The sequence below is a fragment of the Bombyx mandarina genome, chromosome 01 (genome assembly GCF_030267445.1).
Source record: "Bombyx mandarina strain Sakado chromosome 01, ASM3026744v2".
NCBI classification, from domain to species: Eukaryota; Metazoa; Arthropoda; class Insecta; order Lepidoptera; family Bombycidae; genus Bombyx; species Bombyx mandarina.
In genome coordinates this window covers 11,130,408-11,153,368 of record NC_143208.1, presented here as the reverse complement: position 1 = coordinate 11,153,368, position 22,961 = coordinate 11,130,408, and the positions used below count along the sequence as shown (strand labels likewise).

The window sequence follows — 22,961 nt, the reverse complement described above, 5'->3', positions numbered from 1 at the left end:
TGTGAAATTGCCGATTTGTACTGAAACATTCAAATTCTTTTATTTATTTATTTTACATATTTATTTAATCAAAATATCTACCACTATTATCTATACATTGCTGCTATCTAATAGTAAGGTTATTTATGCCTTTGCGATAGAACTCTGGTGATATAGATTCTACAAACTGTGTGAAAGCATTTTGTATTGTCTCCTGGGAAGAAAACTTTTTATCGTGTAAAAAATTGTCCAAATCATGAAAAAAATGGTAGTCTGTTGGAGCAAGGTCTGGCGAATACGAAGGGTGACGAAAGGTTTCTAATTGTAGTTTCTGTAGAGTTAAAACGGTTTCTCGTGCTGTATGAGGTTTCGCGTTATCATGAAGCAATAATGGTGAAGGTCGATTCATTAGTCGGGGCTGTTTCACTACAAGTTTTGCTATAATTGTTCAGAGTTCGGTACAGTAGACATCAGCCATTATTGCTTGACCAGATCGGAGAAAGCTATAATGAATAACACCATGCTGAGACCACCAAACAGTTACCATTACCTTTTTATTGGTAAGCTTTGCTTTAGGACACTGTTGCGGCGTTTGACCTGGGGTCAGCTATTACATTTTTCGCTTATGGTTATCTTAAAGAATCCACTTTTCATCACATGTCACAATTTGATCCAATTTTCCTTCATTTTTGTATCGATTCAACAAGGCAACAAAAGTTTCAACACGCGTTTAGGTAGGTAGGTCTAGGTTCCCTTTAAAAAAAGTTTCACTCAAAAATCTCAAACCATGAAGGTTCCTGTTACAAGTAGTACAAGTACCTGGTAGAACTACCTATTACAATAAAACGGCAATTTAATACTTTAACCCCTGTTATTACCTACGTAATTAGTGGTGGTAGGGCGTCTAGTGAGCGCCGCTTCTTTCTGGCGTGAAGCAGTAATGTGTTTCGGGTAGAATGCTAGGACAGACGTTGTACTATAAAACTGAGACTTATCACTCATATCTCAGGACACCCAGCTTGAGACATGATCGTATTTACGTTGTTGATATCTATAGCTCCGATATCAGTTGATACCAGGTGGTCCATGATCTCATCCAACCATCTAACAATTAAAAAAATATATCCATTACTGCAAAAAAATTATTTCGTATTGTAAACAAAAATAATATTACAAATAAAATAATTTAAATAACTCTAACCATATGTATGTATGTAAGTAGTAACGTGAGTTATGTATACTAAGTAACCCACTCAATTACCTACTATAAATACAATATTCATAGCAACGCAACTAAGTAAACGATAAGTAGGAATTCCTAATAAGGAATCTAAATCGAACATCTCTTTCCTTAATTTTAAATTAAAAACTACCCTTAAATAATATCCAAAATATCTTTTTTTTTTCATTTAAAATTATTTTATCACATTATAATAATAATTTATTATATCATCATTTTACTCGAATTCAATTAAATTTGCATTAGTAGTAAGGATAACTCAAAAACTACTGGTCAGATCTTGATAACATGTAAATGAGTGGTCCCGTGAGAACCACCAGTTTTTAAATAAGAAAATAATCACCGAAATCGATTCAAATTGAAAATATTTCTAACACACATATCGAGTTTATTTTTATTTTTTATTTGTTACAAAGGATAGCAAATGAGTTGGGAAGGCGAGTTCGCAGCTCAGCTTGTGTTGTGATTGTTAGTTCATAGGTATATTATGTTCTCTTTCTCTCTCTCATAGATGATATTACGTAAATTCTGCCATCCAAATTAAATAGCGAGTAAACTCAGTAATTTGGTACGTCGGCTGCCCTGCTGTCTTTGTGTCTCTTTCTCGGGAAAGTTGGCCTCCAACAGGCGTTTGCAATTGCTATTCCTGTATAGACAGGCTATAGCAACGTGCCTGTACCAGTACTCACTCAGTCAAACTAAGGTTTGACGGAAAATGGGAACCCCATTTACTATAATTATATAAAATCAATTTGGAAAGAAATTCTGATATTATTTTAATAAGTATTGCACATGGGTGACAAGGAAGTAACAGTAACGTTTGAGGAGTACCTAGTAGTTACCTCGTAACGCAACCTGTCGTCAGATTGCAAAAACTGGTATCGAAACAAATGAAACATCTCTCGAATGTTCTGGAAACATTTCTTGAATGTCCTAGAGTATTTACTGAGTATTCTAGTTGTATTAAGAGTGTTGTTGTGGCCCCGAGAATGTTCTTGACATGGGCAAGACGAACTTCGAACGTTCTCGAATGTTCTAATTCTATAGGGAGTGTTCTGGAAAATTGTAGACAGTCGAAACGACAGTAAAAGAGCGACAGAGGTGACGTGAAGACAGTTCTATTCGAAACGAAGCGACGAACGGATTATCTCAAGGAATTGAAGAGTTGAATTGCGATAATAAATTTCTACCCTCAAATTGTCGTAAAAAATTTAGATTTATTTAGTATTCCTGTGAAGGGCGGCAGCTCGTATCAATAGTTTTCTACTAATATGGCTGGAACAAACGGACCTGCATAAATCACAAGGGTTCCATCATTTCGTTCACGGGTGGCTTCGGTGTTTGACACTTCGAGTGAGTACACAGTGCCAGTAATTAGTCTCCGAGCGAAACAGCTGCGTTAGACACGTAATTTAGCTCCCGAATCGTACCGAGTCTCCGAGACCTCAGTTAACTCTGTTCTGTTGTGAAAATTAATCGTATGCTTAGTAAATTAAAATGGGACCGATTTTATTCTACCGAAAGTTCCATACAACTGTGTTGGTACGGTAAATTATTGGTACGGTAATGGTTGGTACGGTAATACTCGTAGATAGTGTTGGGCTAGATCGGAGACGTAGAGGACTCAAGACAAAGTGGAAAGATGTAGTGCTGAAGGACAAGAGGAAATACAATGTTACCGGCGATTATGCCGAAGCCGCAACTAAATGGAGGAGAAACATAAGGAAAGCTGATCCTGTCACCACATGCAATACATTACTAGGAAGATAAAGAGTATAGGTATTACGTATGGTTTCTACACTCAAGATTCCCAAACTAGGATTTTCTATGAGGTATATCTATATGCTATGAGGTAACTCAAAAAAAGCAAATATCTTTAGCAAAAATGTTGACTTCCACGGAGAATCGAGCCCGGAACTTGTGGTATGCTTGAACTGTAATAAGTTGTAGTCCGGCTCGCTGACCAACAGACCAGCGAGGTGGTGCCGGTGGTGGTGGTCATGGTAACAAGCCAGTAATACGGCGTTTACCCAAATCAAGTTGGACCCCATCTTGCCCACGAATCGAAGGCTCACATGTGAATTCTTTTGAGACCTCACTTACTACGAGTATAGTTATAAGCTAAAAGTCCGTACTGCTAAATATATGTAAGTTTTACGTCCTAGTTAAAATACATATAATGTAATTGTATTCAATTGTAATTGTAATCAAACGTGAGTGTGAAGTTAACCCTGCACCCGCACTCGACGTCACAGCCTGTTTGTCTATCAAAGCAAATGACCTCGCCGATTCGAAACAAAGCCGAAATATCTGGTCACTTGCTATCATATGGCCACTGGAGCCTATGGATCCCTCAACGTGAATTTAGCAACTGGAAAGATGAGATGTAAGTTCCAATGGATAACGGCTTAATGTGTTTCATAATTATTAAATATAGATGTGTTTTAGAAGGGAGGCGGCGGCGTTCACGTTGTGTCTAGGAACTCTGGTCCACCCATCAGCACCAATACCAAGAAAAAAAAACTTCCTACTGAATGTACCGTAACTTTATTACTCTATGAAAATTACCTTTCCAGTTGAGTGCTCTGAGGAATTGTTCGAGATAATACCGGCATCTCATTTTTACCATCGCACCGTCCGCCACCGGAGTAGAGTTCATCCATACTACCTGGAGCCACTGTGGTCATCCACAGTGCGTTTCCAGAGATCTTTTTTGCCACGTACCATCCGGCTATGGAATGAGCTCCCCTCCACGGTGTTTCCCGAGCGCTATGACATGTCCTTTTTCAAACGAGGCTTGTGGAGAGTATTAAGCGGTAAATAGCGGCTTGGCTCTGCCCCTGGCATTGCTGAAGTCCATGGGCGACGGTGACCACTCACCATTAGGTGGGCCGTATGCTCGTCTGCCTACAAGGGCAATAAAAAAAAAAGAAAAAAAAAGATAAATAAAAAAGCAACACACAAAGTAATGAACGCATTAAATTTAATATTTTCAAATAACCGGAGATGTCTTGTTTCTTGAAATGAATGATTTAGTAAGATTATCTTAAAAACAAGTCGATGATGTGATTTAAATTTATTAATCTGCCAGGAAACTATGTTTGTCCTTTCTTAATTGTTTTTTAGCTGTGACAAGTTCAATGACCGATAGGTCTACACCCACGCCGTCGTTAGACAAAGATACAAAAAGGGGATGTAGTGTAACAGAATGAGATACAAGACATCTGCATGGAACATGGAATGGAACAAAAAGCGCTGGATGTTTAGAATATCAATAAGCAGTATAGTGCATAGTGCCCAGCACAACTTGTATTAAGTATTTAAATTTATTTAAATACATTGCATACGTACTTAAAATACTCACAATTAAACTCTCAAAATTAAATTATGAATTAATTAATTAAAATTTAAAGTGTTTTGTAATTCTTTCACATTTCCTGATTAACGATGTATAACTTCTTTAACTGCTGAACTGATATAGTACATGCCAAAAATATTACAAGATTTGTTTATGAACGAGTTATATCCTTAACCTACGGTTTATTGATTGACAATGTTTGAGCCATCTCAAGAAGGCAGCAAACCAGTATTGGAGCAAAAAAACATAACCTCTCAGACACGTTACGAGAATTTATAAGTACCTATACGACTATTTTAAGAACACAACAAAAAAAGTTTGTTGAGGACAAGCGTTTTATGACGTCACAAATATCAGGTCAAAAGAGAAGATCAGCCAACATTGAGATTCTATTGATAATTATAGTGCATTAGATAAAAATGACTTAGCTTTTAGCCCAGTCATAGATTACAAAAATACAACAGCGACGAATACAAAGAATATTTATTTAAATTTTTTTTATTAGGTATCTACATAAGTCTTGGATTAATGTAATTTACACTTAAAATCTCTTTGTATATACATATATAAAACTGAATAGTGTGCTGCCCAATTTTAGAAACGTTTTAAGCAGTGTATTAATTTATAGGTAAGAAAATGAGTTTTAAACTAATTCTTTTCTTTGTGTGCGGTGTAATATTGAAGTCTGTAAGAGTTTGGCGTGACATAAAAAGGTTGAGAGCCACTTTTCTACATAGACACCTCATTTTCTATTGTCTGATTGCCGCGGTAATCGCTTTATAACACAGAGGGGTCGTGCTTTCCATTTGCGACAAGCACAACAACAAAAATCGATTTCTTGTCTACAACTGAATAATATAAATTAAAATGTATTTATCCTCCAACAGATAGGTATAATCCAACACGAAAATTCGGTAAAAGGATCATTTTTACTTGTTATTACGTTAACAAACTGCTAATCAGTTTCAATTAGGTATATTAGATCTAAGCCCCAACATGATCCTCTAGTTAAGTATTGTGTACCTAGTGTGAAAAGTTTGTATAAAAATAATCATTTACATGATTTCAGTGTGTTTCAATTTTGCTTTCATTATTTCCTCTTTCCGATAAGTGTCACAAAAAAAAAAACCAACGACCATATTTTTTTCAGAACCTGGCAACTTTGGAAGTTTTATTTTCGAGTGTTCTAGAGAACCAATTGCTTGAAATAATTTTATCATCTATGGAGCAAAGTTAATCACTGTCTTAATCCGAAGTGAATTCTGGAGATCATTTTTCCAGTCGAAAATCCGGCTCTGGAATAAAATTTCCTCTTCGACGCTTGCCGAGCGTTATGACAAGTATTTCATAAAAAAATTGAAGTGAGTTCTGAGTGGTAGGAATTGACCGGGCTCACTGATGTTCATGTGCGCCTAGAATCACATACCAACATCCTACACTTTACTGCATCGCAAGGCTATAAGAACTTCTTTAAGCAACGCTACAAAATAAACTGTGACGCTAAGAAGACACAACGTAGCAACGCCTATATTTGTGAACGACGGTGACTGAGTGACATTTATAACCAGGTGAGCTGAAGCTTGCCTCCCTACGATAGCTTAAAACATGTTAGTAAAATTCACTTAAAAATAGTGAATTCTTGTTAGGTAGATACTTCAATGACAGTAATTTCGATTCGCTTTCAAAAGCATTTAAAAATAGAGGTACCTATATAATATACGACAAGTGGGCCTGTTCGGTTGTTTATAATTCATTCTATCATTTTAAATGAATTTTCGGCGAGTTTAAAAACTAGAGTTCACACCCAATGATCGATACGCAACAATAATCGTGGACATCCATAAACTAAGATTCGTTTTAAATTTTCGGTCGGCTCGGTTCATTCGTTATTTATATTTCGGAAAAACAATTAATTTAGTTTTCTATTATTAGTAAATATTAAAACTTGTCAACGAAGTAGTAAAGAAACAAAAAGAAAACCATAAACAGAGGACAGATTGGTCCTAAGCTGCTCTAAGCTCCATGAATTTTTCACCCGATTTTCTCATAGGGTCGTGATGCCGATTCGGTAGTAGATGCGTTCGCAAAACAACTCACAAAAAAACTCTTTTGTGTTTTATGATAGAAAACTAAGCTATCAATTTACTAACTTTTATAGATGGCAGGCATTAAAAGTTACAAAAGCAAATAATAAAAAAAAAACGTTCTCGATAGCGTAAAAGTTAACTCAATTTTGTATGCAGTTGGAACAGCGCTCCTAGCGGCAAACGTAGGCGAACGATCCCATTCCATATAGATATGAGCTAACTTTTACGCTATCGAGAACGTTAAAAAACTCTCACTAAGCACACCTGTCTATTTTACGTTTGCCTATTTGTATACTTGGATTTCATTATATTTCATTAGGATAGTTCGTGGAAGGACCTCTATGCGTATTCATGAAATGAATATTTATTCTGAAATCGTTGCGAATTTCGTTCACACTTCAATCGTAATGTTGCGTTTGCAGAATTTACTACAAAAGTTTCAAATAGTTGAGTAGAGATGGCGCTAAAGCAAATTTTTGCTTATACCATAACAAATAAATATTATACATATTATACATATACCATAAGAAATAATGAAAAATATTTCAAACGATTCGATTAACTAAAAAATGGGTACCTACATTTAGTTCAATAACAATAATAAAACCTCTTAATACTAGTGCTAGACTTAAGTACTTGACTTAATGTAATCTAGATTTATCTATTATATATTTGTACAATTTTTGTAGCGCAAATAATTATAAGAAGTTAAACAAACATCATCAGTTTTAATGTTTTTATTTCTTAAGTACCTAATTACCTATGTAAGTAGGTATTTATTTATATCTTAAACTATAAAAATAAATTTACACGACATAAATAAAATAATTGTAAATCTTTCGTGTATAGGTACTAAACATTAATGAGGCTTTTTGTACATGATTAAACTATTAATAAATAGACTACATTAACATAATGTTTATAAATACTCCAACATTATTGTAGTCACACAAAATGATCTGCCTTCAAAGCACGCTCCGTCAGACAGAGAAGGAAGCAATAGAAATAATAATAATAGTGGTTGCTAATTTCGTCCCTCGCGCCCTTCGCGCCGTTCTTGGCAACCAGTTTTGTTTGTAGAACAGCCGTAAAACGGTATGACCAATGAGAGCGCCGGATTCGTAGCAGGCGTTCTATTGGCGACAGATGATAGAGAGCGTTACGGCCGGGGTAGTGCGGGGCATGGGTGCGGCGGCGTGCCGGTAGCTCGCTCAAGTCTAACTACACAGTCGTGTTTCGCCACTCGAAAAGAAGGTTATTGTTACAATGACACGGGCGCCGGACTATCGATAAAGTGTGTTTGTATGTCGTTTTCGTCGATAATAAGTGTTGTGTTTACTTTCACTCGTGCGAATGTTTCGATCCTTACCTTTTTGTTTGTTTTTTATTTCAATCATTGCCGCATGGGACGGCTTTTACGTTTCAGTTAACCTTTTATTTTGAAACGATGGAACGTTGTTCTTATGGTTTTTACACCAAAAGGTATTTTATGTTATTTTTTTACTTTTCGATTGCGATCTGGTGTGGGTGAGTGCGCCGCGTGTGGCTATACATGGCAAGCTAAGGTATTGATTCTTCACCATAGATCAAATAACAACTACAATTAAAAAATATACCCACATTGTAGTACCAACTTTTTTACCATACAAATAAGTTTGTTGACTTTTACTTTGTTGACTCGACAGGTATCACTCTAGATACTGTTTTGAATGTTTAAGGTAAAGACACCCCAAGGACAACAAAATTTAGGGATCGGTTAGTATTATTATTGCAACGCTTCGGGGAAAAGCCGACAATGTGAGGCCCTCGCACCCGAGGGTCGACAGCCGAGGGGAGGGAGGGCACCGCAGTCTGTCTGGCCTGCACACATGCAGAACCGGTTCGCGCTTAACTCCCCTAGTGGGTCTTGTTTGTCTCTTTCTTACTCGTGCCACACGTGTTCGCATGTAACAATCTCCCGCTCTCTTTCGCACGTTTTCATTATTTTTTTGCTTCCCCTTGTGAAATAATGCCAGTCGGATTGTTTTTACCATAGCATCGATTCCTGCATAGGTCGATAGCGTCATTTTACCCACACTTTAAGCCATAGAAGTATTTCTATGATAGGGACAATCAAACCACGAAAAATAACTAGGTACTATTCATTTAATTTCTGTAAAAAAGAAAGAAGTAAGCAGTACTTGTTTAATAATTAATCATCGAAAAGCCATATTTAAATTTATATTTTTGCCTCTTATTTTATATTGTGATAAAGAATCCAAGTTTTACGATATACCAATTAACTAACACATAGGTATCTACAATACTAAAATAAACCAAAATAGTCATCTTTATTTTCTTTTAAAACATTCCTGCGAATTTTTTGGAGAAATCACGTCACGGAATCATGTCACTGCAAATATGAATGTAATAAACTAGGCTTAACATATTTTCTGGATAAGTTTAAAGTTTTAAACAAAAATTTCAACGTTGCAAAAATAAGAATGTGCAAATAACTTTGAGTAGGTACCTTTGTTTAAATACAAAACAATTAACCTTTGTTTTGTAGACTCAATATAACAATTTCAAAGCTTCCTGAGGTTTGCTAAAATAATTAATAAATAATAGTATGTACCTAGTTCAAGTTTATGAACATGAATTAATTTCTTTAAAAGCTTTTCATTTACATACAACCTCTTGGATTATTTATTTACTTTTTAGTTAATCGAAAGTTTAATTCTTAGAACCAAATTCTATAATATGGTCATAGTTGGCAGGCTTTCTATTACGAAGGATTTTACTTTCGTTTTCATAGGTATTTATTATCACCCTGAGTACGACAATTTACTTAAATGTAATAAAAATACTTCTTAGTGTAACAACAGCCGCTTTTTAGGACTTCCGTGTTATTTACTCGAGTCAGGTAAAAATATCTATATTGTTATATGCAATTTTAGCGGATTCTTTTGCTTGAAGACAAAACCTCATATTTAATTAAGTGTAGGTACGTACAGATTGGGGGGAATACAGACTAGAGTTAGAATAGGGACAAAATTCTGGGATGTCACAATACTTTTGTTGAGTTGTTAGATTTAACTTTGTTGAACTGAAAATGACTTTTATTTAGTGTATAAGATTAATAAATAGGTTAATTTAGTCATCAAAGTTTTGTAACTCATTACAGATATTAAAAAAATAATTCGGTACCTAAAGTTAGGTACCTACCTACCTATCAACTAAATAGTGCCAGCCCTATCGAAAACCTATTGTTCCCATACGTAACCTGATTCACCCCAAAGCCAAGGTGAATCGAATCAAGCTATTTTTTTCATTTTTGGGTATACATATTTTGTAATGTATAATAACGCATCATATATAAAAATTGAAGACTTCGGATTTTAAATTCCAAAATTTTTAAAACCATTGAAAATTTTGTTGGATTTGGAAAGCGTCCCATTTCCGCCAATCTACGGTACCTACCACGTTTTAAAATACGCTTTAAAATATCTATAATAAATTTAACAACCCCGCTTAAACAAATGCAATGATTATTTTGCAAGCTCTAGGTACCTACCTACTACGTAAATACAAGATTAAGGAATCTTATTAAGCAGTAGGATATAAAAATCAGAGATGAATTGAATAAAATAACTTCCATCTAAGTAGGTATAATATTATATCACTTCCGATCGACAATATTAGATGAACGTAGATATTATCTGTACCCGTTGAAAACAAAACGCCTCACATGTTTTCTTGTCCGTCAATAATAATCAGTAATTCGTATTGATTATGTACATGGTTCATACAGTAAGTCGATATCTAAATATAATTAAGAATTGTAAAGGTAAATTAACATATCTTATACCTTTAAACGAGCAATTCTTGTATATTAATATATTATATATAATCTGAATCTCGGAAACGGCTCCAACGATTTTCATAAAATTTAGTATACAGGGGATTTCGGGGGCGATAAATCGATCTAGCTACAATTTATTTTTAGAAAATGTTGTTTTCATCGTATTTTCAATAATCAACTTTTCCCGACATCTATTGGCGAATAATAATACTATTCTTTCTTCTTAATTGAGGGCAACTAACCGCTTTAAAGACACAAAAAGATGGCGTTATCAAAAAAAAAAACCGAGCAAGGCTCGGTCATCCATAAATGAGTGATTTAATCTGAGTTTTGTCCCGAAAAAATGGCGCATGTTACTTTGCTCGATCGGTGCTCATTGTTTTGAACGCCGTCAGTTTGGTTATTAAATTTCAATACTTTTGATTTTATTAAGTAGACAAATGATATATAAAATATAATTATGTTAAGTTTCAAAAGTTACATTGTAACTAGGTATGTTTGTAATCGTAATAAATCATACGTCATGGCTGTATTCGAAATCAGTGCTGCCACTACTTGAGGCGTAACACAAAATGTTGCCATTTAATTATTTTTCAATAATTAATGTTTATTGTCATGAGGGTAACTGTTTCCAAAAACAAAAAGGGATTATGGTTTTGGTTGATCATAAACGGAAAACAACATTTAATTTGTTGAGATAAACCTATATTGCACCTATACCATTAGTGCGCCTTATTTCAAGCTGAAGAACCACCTGAGATCAAGTGTACCTAATATAGAAACCTCAATATAAAAACCGTCACTAACTACGAAATATAAAGTAGAAATCACAATGGTTTACTATAACAGGTGTCACACCTTACAAACTGGAATAAATTTTAACTTCGCAGCAGAAATAGGCAAGATTGAAAATTGACAAATGTTCACGATTGACTTCCACGGTGAAGGAATAACATCGTGTAATAAAAATCAAACCCGCAAAATTATAATTTGCGTAATTAGTGGTGGCAGAACCTCTTGAGTTGGCACTGGTAGGTACCAGCACCCTGCCTATTTCTGCAGTGAAACAGTAATGCGTTTCGGTTTGAAGAGTGGGGCAGTCGTTGTAACTATACTGAGACCAAAAACTTATATCTCAAGGTGGGTGGCGCATTTACGTTGTAGATGTCTATGGGCTCCAGTAACCACTTAACACTAGGCGGGCTGTGAGCTCATCCACCCATCTATGCAATAAAAAAAAGATAGTCGTATCTAACAGAATAGGCTGTACGAAAAGCACAAAATATTCATATTTAAAAAAATGCTTAGTACAATTTGATATTCTTAATTTTCCTATTTCGGTGAAGATAGTGTATTCACCGTAATCTAGACAAAATAATATTAATATTCATTAATTCTACATTTTTACTCTGCTCAACAATATTTTCTTTGTCTCCCACATAGCGACCTCCTCAACATTAAAATTACTTTGAGTCACTTTTGGTAATATTGGTTTTGGTTATGGTGCAACGTTGACAACACTACTTTCTCTCTACAATTCCTTAGACAAATTTTAAACATTAATGACTCATTTTTGTCATCCTGTAGCATAGATAATACATTGTCCTTTTAGAATTTTAGAAACATTAGAAGATTAAACGAAATTCAGTTAAATTTAGAATGTGTACTTGGAAGTGAATTGCTCGCCTTTCATCATCAGCCTGCGGGAGTCCACTACTGGACATAGGCCTCGCTTTGGATGCATCGAATTATTTTGAGCAGATCATCAAAAGTGGTTGTTGGTGGCCTCTGCTCCCAGAACACAAGGATCGACACTCTTTACCACAATTTTTATCTTGCATAACATCAACGGCATACTGATGGCATAAGAAATACATAATAAACTTACATTAGGTATTCTTTCATATTATGAAAATAGAACCGATCAAAACTTGTGTGCATAGTGGATAGCTCTCGGGGATCGTTATCCGAAAGGCATAAATACAGCTTAATGCAATTCAAACTCACAAAGGAGGCACCACCTTCGCTGCCAAAAAACCATTTGTCTTGGCACCGCAATTTGAAGAAGTATCTCTGAAACTTTCTGTATTTTTGGGGTCGACATTTCGAGTAGTGTTGAATGCTGAAGTCACATGAAAGGTAAAGCCATGTTGTCATCTAAAATGTTGAGAGTCCTCAATAGACCGAAGCAATACTTCCTGTACGGACGAAAACTTGTGCTTAATAAAGAAGAAGTCCGACCTCGCGTGAAGTACTACTTCTGGTACAGGACTGAAGCTCCAAAACATTAGCTATTATCTTTTGCCTCCTACCTAAAGAGGATGCTTGAGATTTTCGATTATATTTATAAAAAATCTCTTTAGTATTGCTTACATTTGTGAACGACGGGACGGAGCTACATTTAGAATTGCATAACTTCCTTAAATGTCATAACAATTGGATTTAGCTAGGTAGGCAGTGACTTTATTGTACCTTTTACATTAATGATTTCCATGTGCGAAAGTGGATCAACATTAGGTAGGTAATAGGGTGTGCCTAACTTCGAAGAATATAATAGAAAGTAGCTTGTCTGAAGTGTACGAAGAAGCGCAATCTTATTTTTCTGATTATGTGAACTTGCGTATACAATTGGTCCAGTTTGTTCATCTAAAAAATAGATTATACATTAAAGGCTGCCCGGTGTACCGAGTGATGCGACTGTACATATGCAGGCAGGTAGCAAAAAAGTAAATACGTAATTAAAACGTGCTCACAAAAGACTTCCACAGTAACATAGTTAGTAGAGTAAAACTATACCGGCCAAAATTTATAAAACATTTGTTCAAATTAAATTTTTGGTGGAATTAGGAAGTACTAGGAACTTGTACAGGTAAATTCCTGTTTTAGGCCTATTACTGCTGTGAAGCGTCCATTTGTTCCGGCTTAAAAGGTAGAACTGTCGCTATACAGTACGCATTCGTTCAATGGCGATTAGGTTGTTAATACTTAACACCGTGTTAGCCTTGAATTTGCCGCCCATTTGCAGTAAAAAACTTAATGCTTATTAGTTAGGAAAATTTATGAAACTCTAGACCACGAAACCAGTTCTTTATAGACTCCCTCATCTTAAATTTTTGTTTGAGTAACTCATGTCCCGGGCAAAGAGAACATAGCCCACACAATCAAAGCTTTTGTAAAGAAGGCCGACTCCATTTAAATAGTATGAAAAGTTAGATATAAGTGATGATTTTTATTGAAAAGAAATTGATTATGAAATGAAAATAAAAGAAATACGATGAGACAACGCCATAGAAACCCGAGAAGTCATGTCCAGAGATTTTAATTTACCTAATTGTGCACTTTTACAGAGGTCTATGCCATAGTTAAATCAGGAAAAACATTAGATTAAGAAAGTAATAAAATTTTATACATGGCTGTACATGTAACTTTTTCGCTAAAAATACCACCCTGAATAGGTAGTTACTATGGCTTTTTTTATTGCCTTTGTAGGCAGACGAGCATACGGCCCACCTGATGGTGAGTGGTTACCGTCGCCCATGGACTTCAGCAATGCCAGGGGCAGAGCCAAGCCGCTGCCTACCGCAAACTAGGGGCTACTAACACTCGGGGACGAAATATGTAAAGTAGATTTGTTAGCATACATTTTCGTTTCATGAGTTTATGATGTTGTTCAAAGTACTGCTTCTCTTTCGTTGAATGTTGAAGTCTCCGTGGCCTAAAGGATAAGACGTCCGGCGCATTCGTGTTGAGCAATGCACCGGTGTTCGAATCTCAGGCGGGCACCAATTATTCTAATGAAATACGTACTCGACAAATGTTCCCGATTGACTTCCGCGGTGAAAGAATAGCATCGTGTAATAAAAATGAAACCCGCAAAATTATAATTTGCGTAATTACTGGTGGTAGGACCTCTTGTGAGTCCGAGTCCGCGCGGGTGGGTACCACCACCCTGCCTATTTCTACCGTGAAGCAGTAATGCGTTTCGGTTTGAACGGTGGGGCAGCCGTTGTAAATATAGGTACTTGAGACCTTAGAATTTATATCTCAAGGTAGGTGGCGCATTTACGTAGTGGATGTCTATGGGCTCCAGTAACCACTTAACACCAGGTGGGCTGTGAGGTCGTCCACAAATCTAAACAATAAAAATAAAATAAAAACTTTTTGCGTCTTTTGCCCATCGCTTATGATGAAATTGAATTCATCAATAATTATTTATAAATATGCTTTTACAATTATTTTATTCTACGGAAGATAAAACACAAAATTTTATAGTAATCAAAATGTAATTTAAGAAAGAAAGCATCTGTTATGTTGAAAGCACCCGTGGCTTAATAGGTAAGTTACCCGATGTGTTCGTAGCTATACAAGTATTCCGTGGTTCGAATTTAGAGGCATATAACAATTTTCATAACTTAACACCTACTTACTTAATATGCAATCATCTTGCCTCCGGACGGTCATTACTACTATTTAATTTTAATGTCAACTTTATGTCTCATGACTCAAAACCATCGAACACCACGTGTCGCGTGAGTGGAATTGCACATTTACGAACAAATAAAGGACTTTTAATTTATACTCCATAGGTAACCAGTTCCAATTACACGCAGATAATATCCTATTCTATTACAGAATAATAAATAAATTAAACTTTAGTACAACTATAATTGAAAACCTAAATTTATAGTAAAATAAAGTTTATTCGGAGATGTCAAAATTCGTATAGATATTTACAGGCTGGTAACACTGTATATTTGTTTAACACTGTTTCATAAAACATTGCTCACAACATTAATTATTATTCAATTAAGTCGTGATTGTTAGGCAGTTCAGATACCGCTGTGTCAAATATGAAACGACATGGAATATAAATATAGATTATTAAAGATAATTATTAATAGATTGTTTTAAATAAAAACGGAGTGTAAATATGGACTATTAATACATAATTGTAACTAAATAACTATGTGTTTATTTTTAAATTAAATGTATATTATTTAGTGCTGTTACAACCGCTTCAAACTTTTAACAGGTAAATCATAATGTAGGAACATTAACCTAAAAAATTTCAACTGCAAATAATTCATATTTAATCCAATAATTATGGCAATGCTGAGATTACCTTACGTACTTACATAATCTCATTATAGATTCGATTTTAATAATAAAAAGATAGCCTGTTAATGTAGCCAAAAATAATAGAAACTTTATTAAGGTGTGAAAAATTGCGAGGTTTTTTTTATCACAATTTACAACAATTTTACTAGACGTAAAACATTCATCTTAAGTGAGTTTGCTTTGTTTAAAATAGGCAAATCTCCGATATTTACTTTACATAAAATAACTTATAAATTTCGAATTTATTTAAACAATAATATAAAGTGTCTTGACCATTCTGTTAATAAAACTGTATTATTAATAATATAAAATAAAAAAGTAAAGTTGCTTTGCTGAAAACTGGTGGTGGAGGCTTGCTATCAATGCTTATCATTCTGACCACATTCTGTTTATCTAAATTTTAGTTCGCTCCCAAAAATATTCTGATAAAAATTGACCTCTTGAGATGTGAGAATGATAATTAAACATCTTCAAAAGCATAAAATGTTCTTCTGAATGTTGAATGCATTTATTTATCAAAACGGTATGCTCAACTCGCTCATGGACTAACATGATTTTCCATTACTCTTATCATTTTGTTTTTGTTCTTTTTAATTAACCCAATGCATTGTTTTAATTATATTTTTGTCATCACTTTAATAAATTAATTTCATTCATTATTCCATTAATATTATGTTATATTGGCTAACTTAGTTCATCCTAACCGGATTAAATCTTTCAGGTCTGAAATCTTAGACAACACGCAAAAAAAGAAAGAACAAGATAAAGAATCCCAGAATTCAAATTACCAACAGCAAATTGTTAAATCAAATGATAAGTCATTACACAGTACAGAACTCCACAATGTTAACGTACCTGTAACTCAGCATGTACCAGCACAACAGTTATTGTCTCCGACACACAGCTCAAATCAGTCTGTGCAATCCAAAGAGGACCAAAAAGATAAAACAATAAAGGTTGCTAATTCAACTACAATAACCTTGATAGAGAACAGTACCTTGAATGGTGATAAAGACAAGGACAGTAATTATCATAAAAACTACTTTACTCTTGAACCCAAAGTGCATGACAAGAAAGATGAGTGTAATAAAAACAGTATTACTATAACTAAGACTGTGCCAAAACAATCTCCAGGGGGTAATAGTCAATTTGATAAATCTAAAACTCAAATAAAACCCACAAAGAGACCATTACAGTGTTTGGAAACACTAGCTGAAAAGGCAGGTATAACTTTTGAAGATAAATATGAAGCAGCAAATACTTTGTTGGCTTTAGACAAACATAATCTAAACAGAAAACCTGAATTAAAGCAGCCAAAATCTGAACCGGATAATCACAATCAACCAGAAGAATACAGATACCGGAATCAGAAAGAAGAAGATGATAAATTACAGGTTTGTCAATTGTTTCTGTAGTATATTTTGTATATTATTAATTAAATATAATTTTCTTTTTTCTTGAAAATATAATAATAATCATATTAATTATTATTACTTTATCATATTATAAAAATGATTTAATGTTTAACAGGAAAATTAAACATTTTGATAAAATTTTAATGAGAGCAGATCCAGCAGCAGATAATACAACAACAACAACAACAGCAGCAGCAACAACAACAACAACAACAGCAGCAGCAGCAACAACAACAACAGCAACAACAACAACAGCAGCAGCAGCAGCAGCAACTGCAACAGTTGCAGCAACAACAACTGCAACAGTTGCAACATCAGCAACTGCAGCAATTACAACAACAAGCTCTACAAAGACAACACCAACAAGCTATACAGCAGCATTTAAAAAATCAACAAGATCAGCAGGAATTGGTGAGTTTCAGAAATCTATTTAAGCTAAAATTATAGATAGTTAGAAATGAAGAGGTTCAGGAGAAAAATGGTATATAGCCTAAATTGCGGATTGCGTGATTACAGTGATATTGGCCAACATACATGGCTTGTAGAACAGATGAGGCCAAAAAGCTCTTGGTTGGTGATTGCGTACCGGAAGGTGCAGTGTGGGTGGGGGCCCCCTTCAAAGTGGACAGAATACCTTTTTAAAAGTCTCTTTAATCCACTAGATACTGATAATGCAGAAATAGTCAATGTGGTGAGCCTTTTTTTTTTGTCGCGAATCATGGAATAGTAATAGCACTATCCCAAGGTTCGCTGGATATAGATCAAGGAGTGGATTTTTTTCTTAATCCTCCGCTGTAGAATATCTGGTATCAATAATGCTGAGAAGCGCTCTTCTTCCCAAACTCCACATGATTGGATATTGAGACGGGACGCTGGTCGTGTCTCTCGAAAGATTTCGATAAATCTGCCTATCTTGTTACGGCTGGAGTGGCACGGTAATCCTAATGGCTTTGTGGACCTCTGATAGCGCCACCGGTCGATACTTACATCACTGTTAAATGTGGGGGGCAAGGGGAGCTCCCGCTTGGGACTAGTCCTAACGTGAGAATGGCGAAGATGCTACAGCGGCCACTGCGAGCCTTCTCGGTCAGAACAGAGTTGGAGATTATTGGACCATGTCCTTGGAGTCAACACACCACTAAACGAGTACACCGCCCTGGATCGTGTTAGCGGAGTCGCTCAATGTTGATTAAGGTTCGAGGACTTATCACCTCAATGCTAGTACGGGTGTTGACTCACCACGGTTGCAGTGCTGGGCAACTTGGCAGGGGTTCTCGATCTGTAGCTGCCCCATTGTGGAGGTAGGCGGCGTGACGGGAGAGAGATCTCTCTTCTCTATCGCCATCAAGCCGGGAGCTGGGTTATTGATTTCGCACGAACCCTGTGTTCCTAAGTCTATGCTGCTTAAATATATGCTGGAATTCAATAAGCTTAAGTTCGAAATACCTATGAAATGTTATTCTACGCACATTTTTTCAACGTTCTGACCACATGCGACAATGATTATTTTGTTAATCAATTAGCAATTTCGCCCTACTACTTCTACTATTTCCCCATATTATTATCTCCAATCCCAGGCCTTCAAATTGCAATGCGGGTTGATGTTGTATGTATGTTGTATACGTGCCAAGCTCACATAAGAATATAGACAAGATAATTTATCTTAATACTCTATTCACTAGTGCTGAGCTAATATAGAAAACTAAAAATAACAATAAAAAAAATATTAAAAGAAAAAACCATCATTAAAAACAAGCGTACCAACAAAACAGTCGTGGTATTTTTGTACGTAACTGGCGTATACTGGCGATAGGGCGAGCTGCGTTCACGCGAGTGGCCACTACGGTCCAGGCTGTTTCCGCTGCCAACTCATACTGAGGTCCGGTTTGAAAGGAAAGACCCGTACCGACTGCATGTCGCGTGGCGTCAGCATTTAAATGTAATAAAGTCCATTTACATTCACATTAGGTAAAGGTACGACCTACGATATCACTTCATGATTTGGCACCTCGCATGAATACTGTACATGTTAATGCAAAGACGATGCAACTATATAGTCGTATTTAGTGCCCACACGTTTGTTAGACCAGTCATTCATAATGTATTGTACTAAGCGCTCCTCAGCGCATGTACACATTCCTAGTGTGTAGCCAATAGTACTTAATCAAAGGCGATCAGATTTGTCATAAAGTTGACAGTTTAATATAATAATAGTTGATTTAATTTGTGCATACTGTATTTGATATTTATATAGGAGTACATAATATATTAATCCTGGATGGTTGCATATAGTGGCAAGAGGTGAATGAGGATAGCCGAAGACCGGACTCAATAGGTAAATTGGGAGAGGCCTATGTCAAGCAGTAAACGACTCTGGGCTGATGATGATGGTGATATAGTGTAAAATGTAGTCAGTCACTAACAAACTAGAGTTTTCGTTGCTTAGAAAAAAATGTCCCTTGCTTATTTTTAAATTCGATCTCCCCCATGTGGGTTTTTTGTCGATATTGCGCTCATGTTCTTTGTGTTACACGGGTATTTCATACTCATGGGGTAGCCCTAGGAGTAACGCATACAAACCGTTATGTAGTCAGTGATTTCAATCGAGCCACGCATCGTCATAGTAACAACTATGGTTTCTTTTTCTTTAGTGAGATTCACTTTTAATTAAAGTAAATTTAAGGTAATAAAAACATTGAGTTTAATAAGTACACAATTCGTCTGCAATCTGTGTTCTTAGTGCGAGTTTTTTAACGTTTTCGATAGCGTAAAAGTTACCTGAAATTTGTATGCTCTTGGAACAGTGCCCCTAGCGGCAAACATAGGCAAACTTTTCATCTCCATACAAATTTGATTTAACTTTTACGCTAACGAGAACGTTAAAAAACTCGCACTACTCGCACACTGATGTACTTTGGCATTATTATGAAGTAATCTCAGAAGTGCCGAACATTACGGTACAAAATTTCAACTGGAATCGGACAAACGGCGCACGATTACATAAAACACGAGCGCCCAAACAAAACCACGGACACTAAGTAATTTTATAAAAGTAATTAGATTTCGCTTTGTTTAGTAACAGTGACGTAAAGCTATTTTAAGAAAGCTTCTTTGTTGCCCAGTTAGCAATAGCGGCATCTGTAATTATTGATCGGCGAAAGGAAAGCTCGCAAGTTCGGGTGTGTTTGTTGGAATTAATTCATGTTCTTTGGACAATGGCGTAACGGATTAGAAACTCTTAAAACGCCTTATTAATAACTTCGCTGACCATTTAAAACGAAAGACCTGACACTTTCTTATACTTTGAAACTTAACGCATGACTTTTTCGTGGTAGAATCAGAGTGGTAGTGAACTTAATACATCTTAAAGCCAGTTATCTTCTTCATTTGTGACAGGTAAGCCACGAAGATATGAGTCTAGAATTAAAACCAATTTACGGCTTAATTTCGAATTTCTGAACACTATTTTGTAATATCCGACATTTGGAACACTAAAGTTTTCGTAATCAGGTGTTGTTAATCAATATTTTATTATTTAACTATCATCTAATATATTGTTATTATCATTATCCTCTATGTACAACTAACTAGCATGAGTAGTGTTTTGTAGAAACTAGATAAAATAGACATTATAACTTTAGATAAGTTCCAAATATCTTCTCATAAATCTAACGTTTCCTTTAGAGTATTTTTATTTTGTCAATCGTATAAAATCTTTGACGCCCAATGTCCAGAGAATATTGTAAATGACGTATCAAAGCTATTATCGTTTTCAACGAACGTAAACATTGTAAAAATAGGTATTTACAAAATATAGAAATATATACGTATAATAATACTAAATTCGAACCGGGCTTATAAAGTTATGCAAAATTCCCACAAACAATAATAATCAAAGACAAAATATATGTTCGTTATTATTTTAATTCTCGACCGTATATAAACGCAGACTAGATTCGAATTTTACGATGATAACGTATATAAGTAAAACCCGTAGGCCGCGCATTCTTCAATGTTGCCAACGGTCGTTTAGATTTACCGCACTAAACAACCAGTTTCCTAACTGCTTCGGTATATAGCGCATCGTTATTTTACTTTATAATTTCTGAGCAACGAACCGATTGAATCGAAGTTTATGTTGGATCTAAGTTTTGTTTCTACCTGCGGATGGTGTAAAGCGTCGGCCGGACCCCATGGACATCGCAGTGTCAATTTCTCCACCCGCATTCTCTGTTGAACTAACTGACACTTAATTATGTCATTATATCGAAACATTGCTAGCTTCATTAATATCAACCACAGGATAATCAGTGTTTATACTCAGCAGCCACAACTGACAAAAATAACTTACTTTTAACTCCATGCAAATAAACTGACTTTTATATCACCAAATATTATTTAATTTTAAATGCACGGCGTGAAGACGATCTTGAATAGTGTTGTTCAGTTTTCATTCGCAGTGTCTTTCCACGGGCCACAACATCATCAGTTATTGCTTTTAAAATATATATTTCACTCAAACAGACAGTGACGTAATTACGAATACACTCTAACTCGTTAAAACTAATCGTAAACGGTAAGTACGAGATGGAGGTTCATAATGTAATATCGAACTTCTTTCAAGATTTCTGACACTGCAGCCATATCCATAAAATGTCATTTTTATGCTTGCAGTACGTGTTGTAGCGTTGTGATGTGGAAATTACTGTCGATGTGTCGATCAATTAAACCCTCCAGTCTATTAATTATTTGGAGGGAAGAGGGAGGAGGGGGAATCGTAACCTGAAACAAATAAAAGATTCTATAATTTATCCACGAACATTATCAGAAATTTCAGACAGATTCCAAAATTTCTATTCGCAGACTACCTTCATTATTCGATACGATTAATGCACACGGGCGTTTTTATGCATACATATCACTACATAGTATAAAACAAAGTCGCTTTCTCTGTCCCTATATCCCTACGTATGCTTAAATCTTTAAAACTACGCAACGGATTTTGATGCGGTTTTTTTTAATAGATAGAGTGATTGAAGAGGAAGTTTTATATGTCTAATAACATCCATTAAATAGTGGAGAAATCAATAATAAATTACATTTTCCGAAGCGAATCGAAGACGGGTCGCTAGTATATGTATATAAAGCTTAGAGTTGTTACCGATTACTGTTTGCAGCATACGATATATAGCACAGGTGGTCCTGCTCTTTGCGCGACCCTTTCGGTAGATTTTACTGAACTAACGCGGCTCTCACACCTTGCCAGCACCGCACCCCTAACCGTGTATACGGTTACGCCAATGTCGCACCTCTCGCTCTCCCAACAGAGCTCAAATTACTTATAGGGTATGATTGAAGCTTAACTTAAACCAAACCGCACTAAAGCGTAGGAAACAATATTGTTGTACAACGATGCCTCGTAATTAAGAAGTTTTAGGCTCTAAACGACTCTGCAGCTGCTATATTTTTTTACGTATATTAAGTCTATGTAAAGTGAATTGTAAGTAATATTAAAACAGCATCAACGTTTGTGATCGTGAACTATTAAAAAATAAATTAAACTAATGTTACTTAATATAAGAATTTAATTCATTTGATGACGAGATATAGATTACGTTAACTTAAATATTTTGATCAGTATTTATTACGTTAATATTCAAACGTTACCGTGTCTCGTGCTGTAAAGATTCCGGACGTTACCCCTAAATTTGCTAATAGTTACAGAAGCAGTATCAACAACAGTCTCAACAACAGAAACAAGAATTACTGCAAATAACTCAACAATCGGAACATCAACAGAAATTCTTGCAGGTACAATGTTACGTGAATTTTACTAATAACATCCATTAAAATTACTAACATTGTTCAACGTTTTTATAACTAGATCCGATATCTTCGAAGACATGTAAAATAAAGCATGCGA

The 22,961-nt window shown here is 35.4% G+C and overlaps 1 protein-coding gene across 15 annotated transcripts in view; it reads left to right on the top strand.

The window, feature by feature from the left end:
• The first annotated feature begins 7,703 nt into the window (after nucleotides 1-7,703).
• The window catches only part of PH (polyhomeotic), a 67,060-nt gene continuing 51,802 nt past the window's right edge, over nucleotides 7,704-22,961 (top strand). For 2 of the 15 annotated variants that reach the window (XM_089730052.1, XM_089730048.1), the window contains exons 1-4: nucleotides 7,851-8,146; nucleotides 16,345-17,017; nucleotides 17,192-17,449; nucleotides 22,757-22,849. In XM_089730052.1, the coding sequence (XP_089586178.1) occupies nucleotides 8,112-8,146; nucleotides 16,345-17,017; nucleotides 17,192-17,449; nucleotides 22,757-22,849 (1,059 nt within the window). In that variant the 5' untranslated portion in view covers nucleotides 7,851-8,111. Of the gene's footprint in view, nucleotides 8,147-8,382; nucleotides 8,420-14,883; nucleotides 15,538-16,344; nucleotides 17,018-17,191; nucleotides 17,450-22,756; nucleotides 22,850-22,961 lie in introns of those variants that run through there. The other 13 variants (XM_089730039.1, XM_089730053.1, XM_089730045.1 and 10 more) reach the window with 13 other exon arrangements.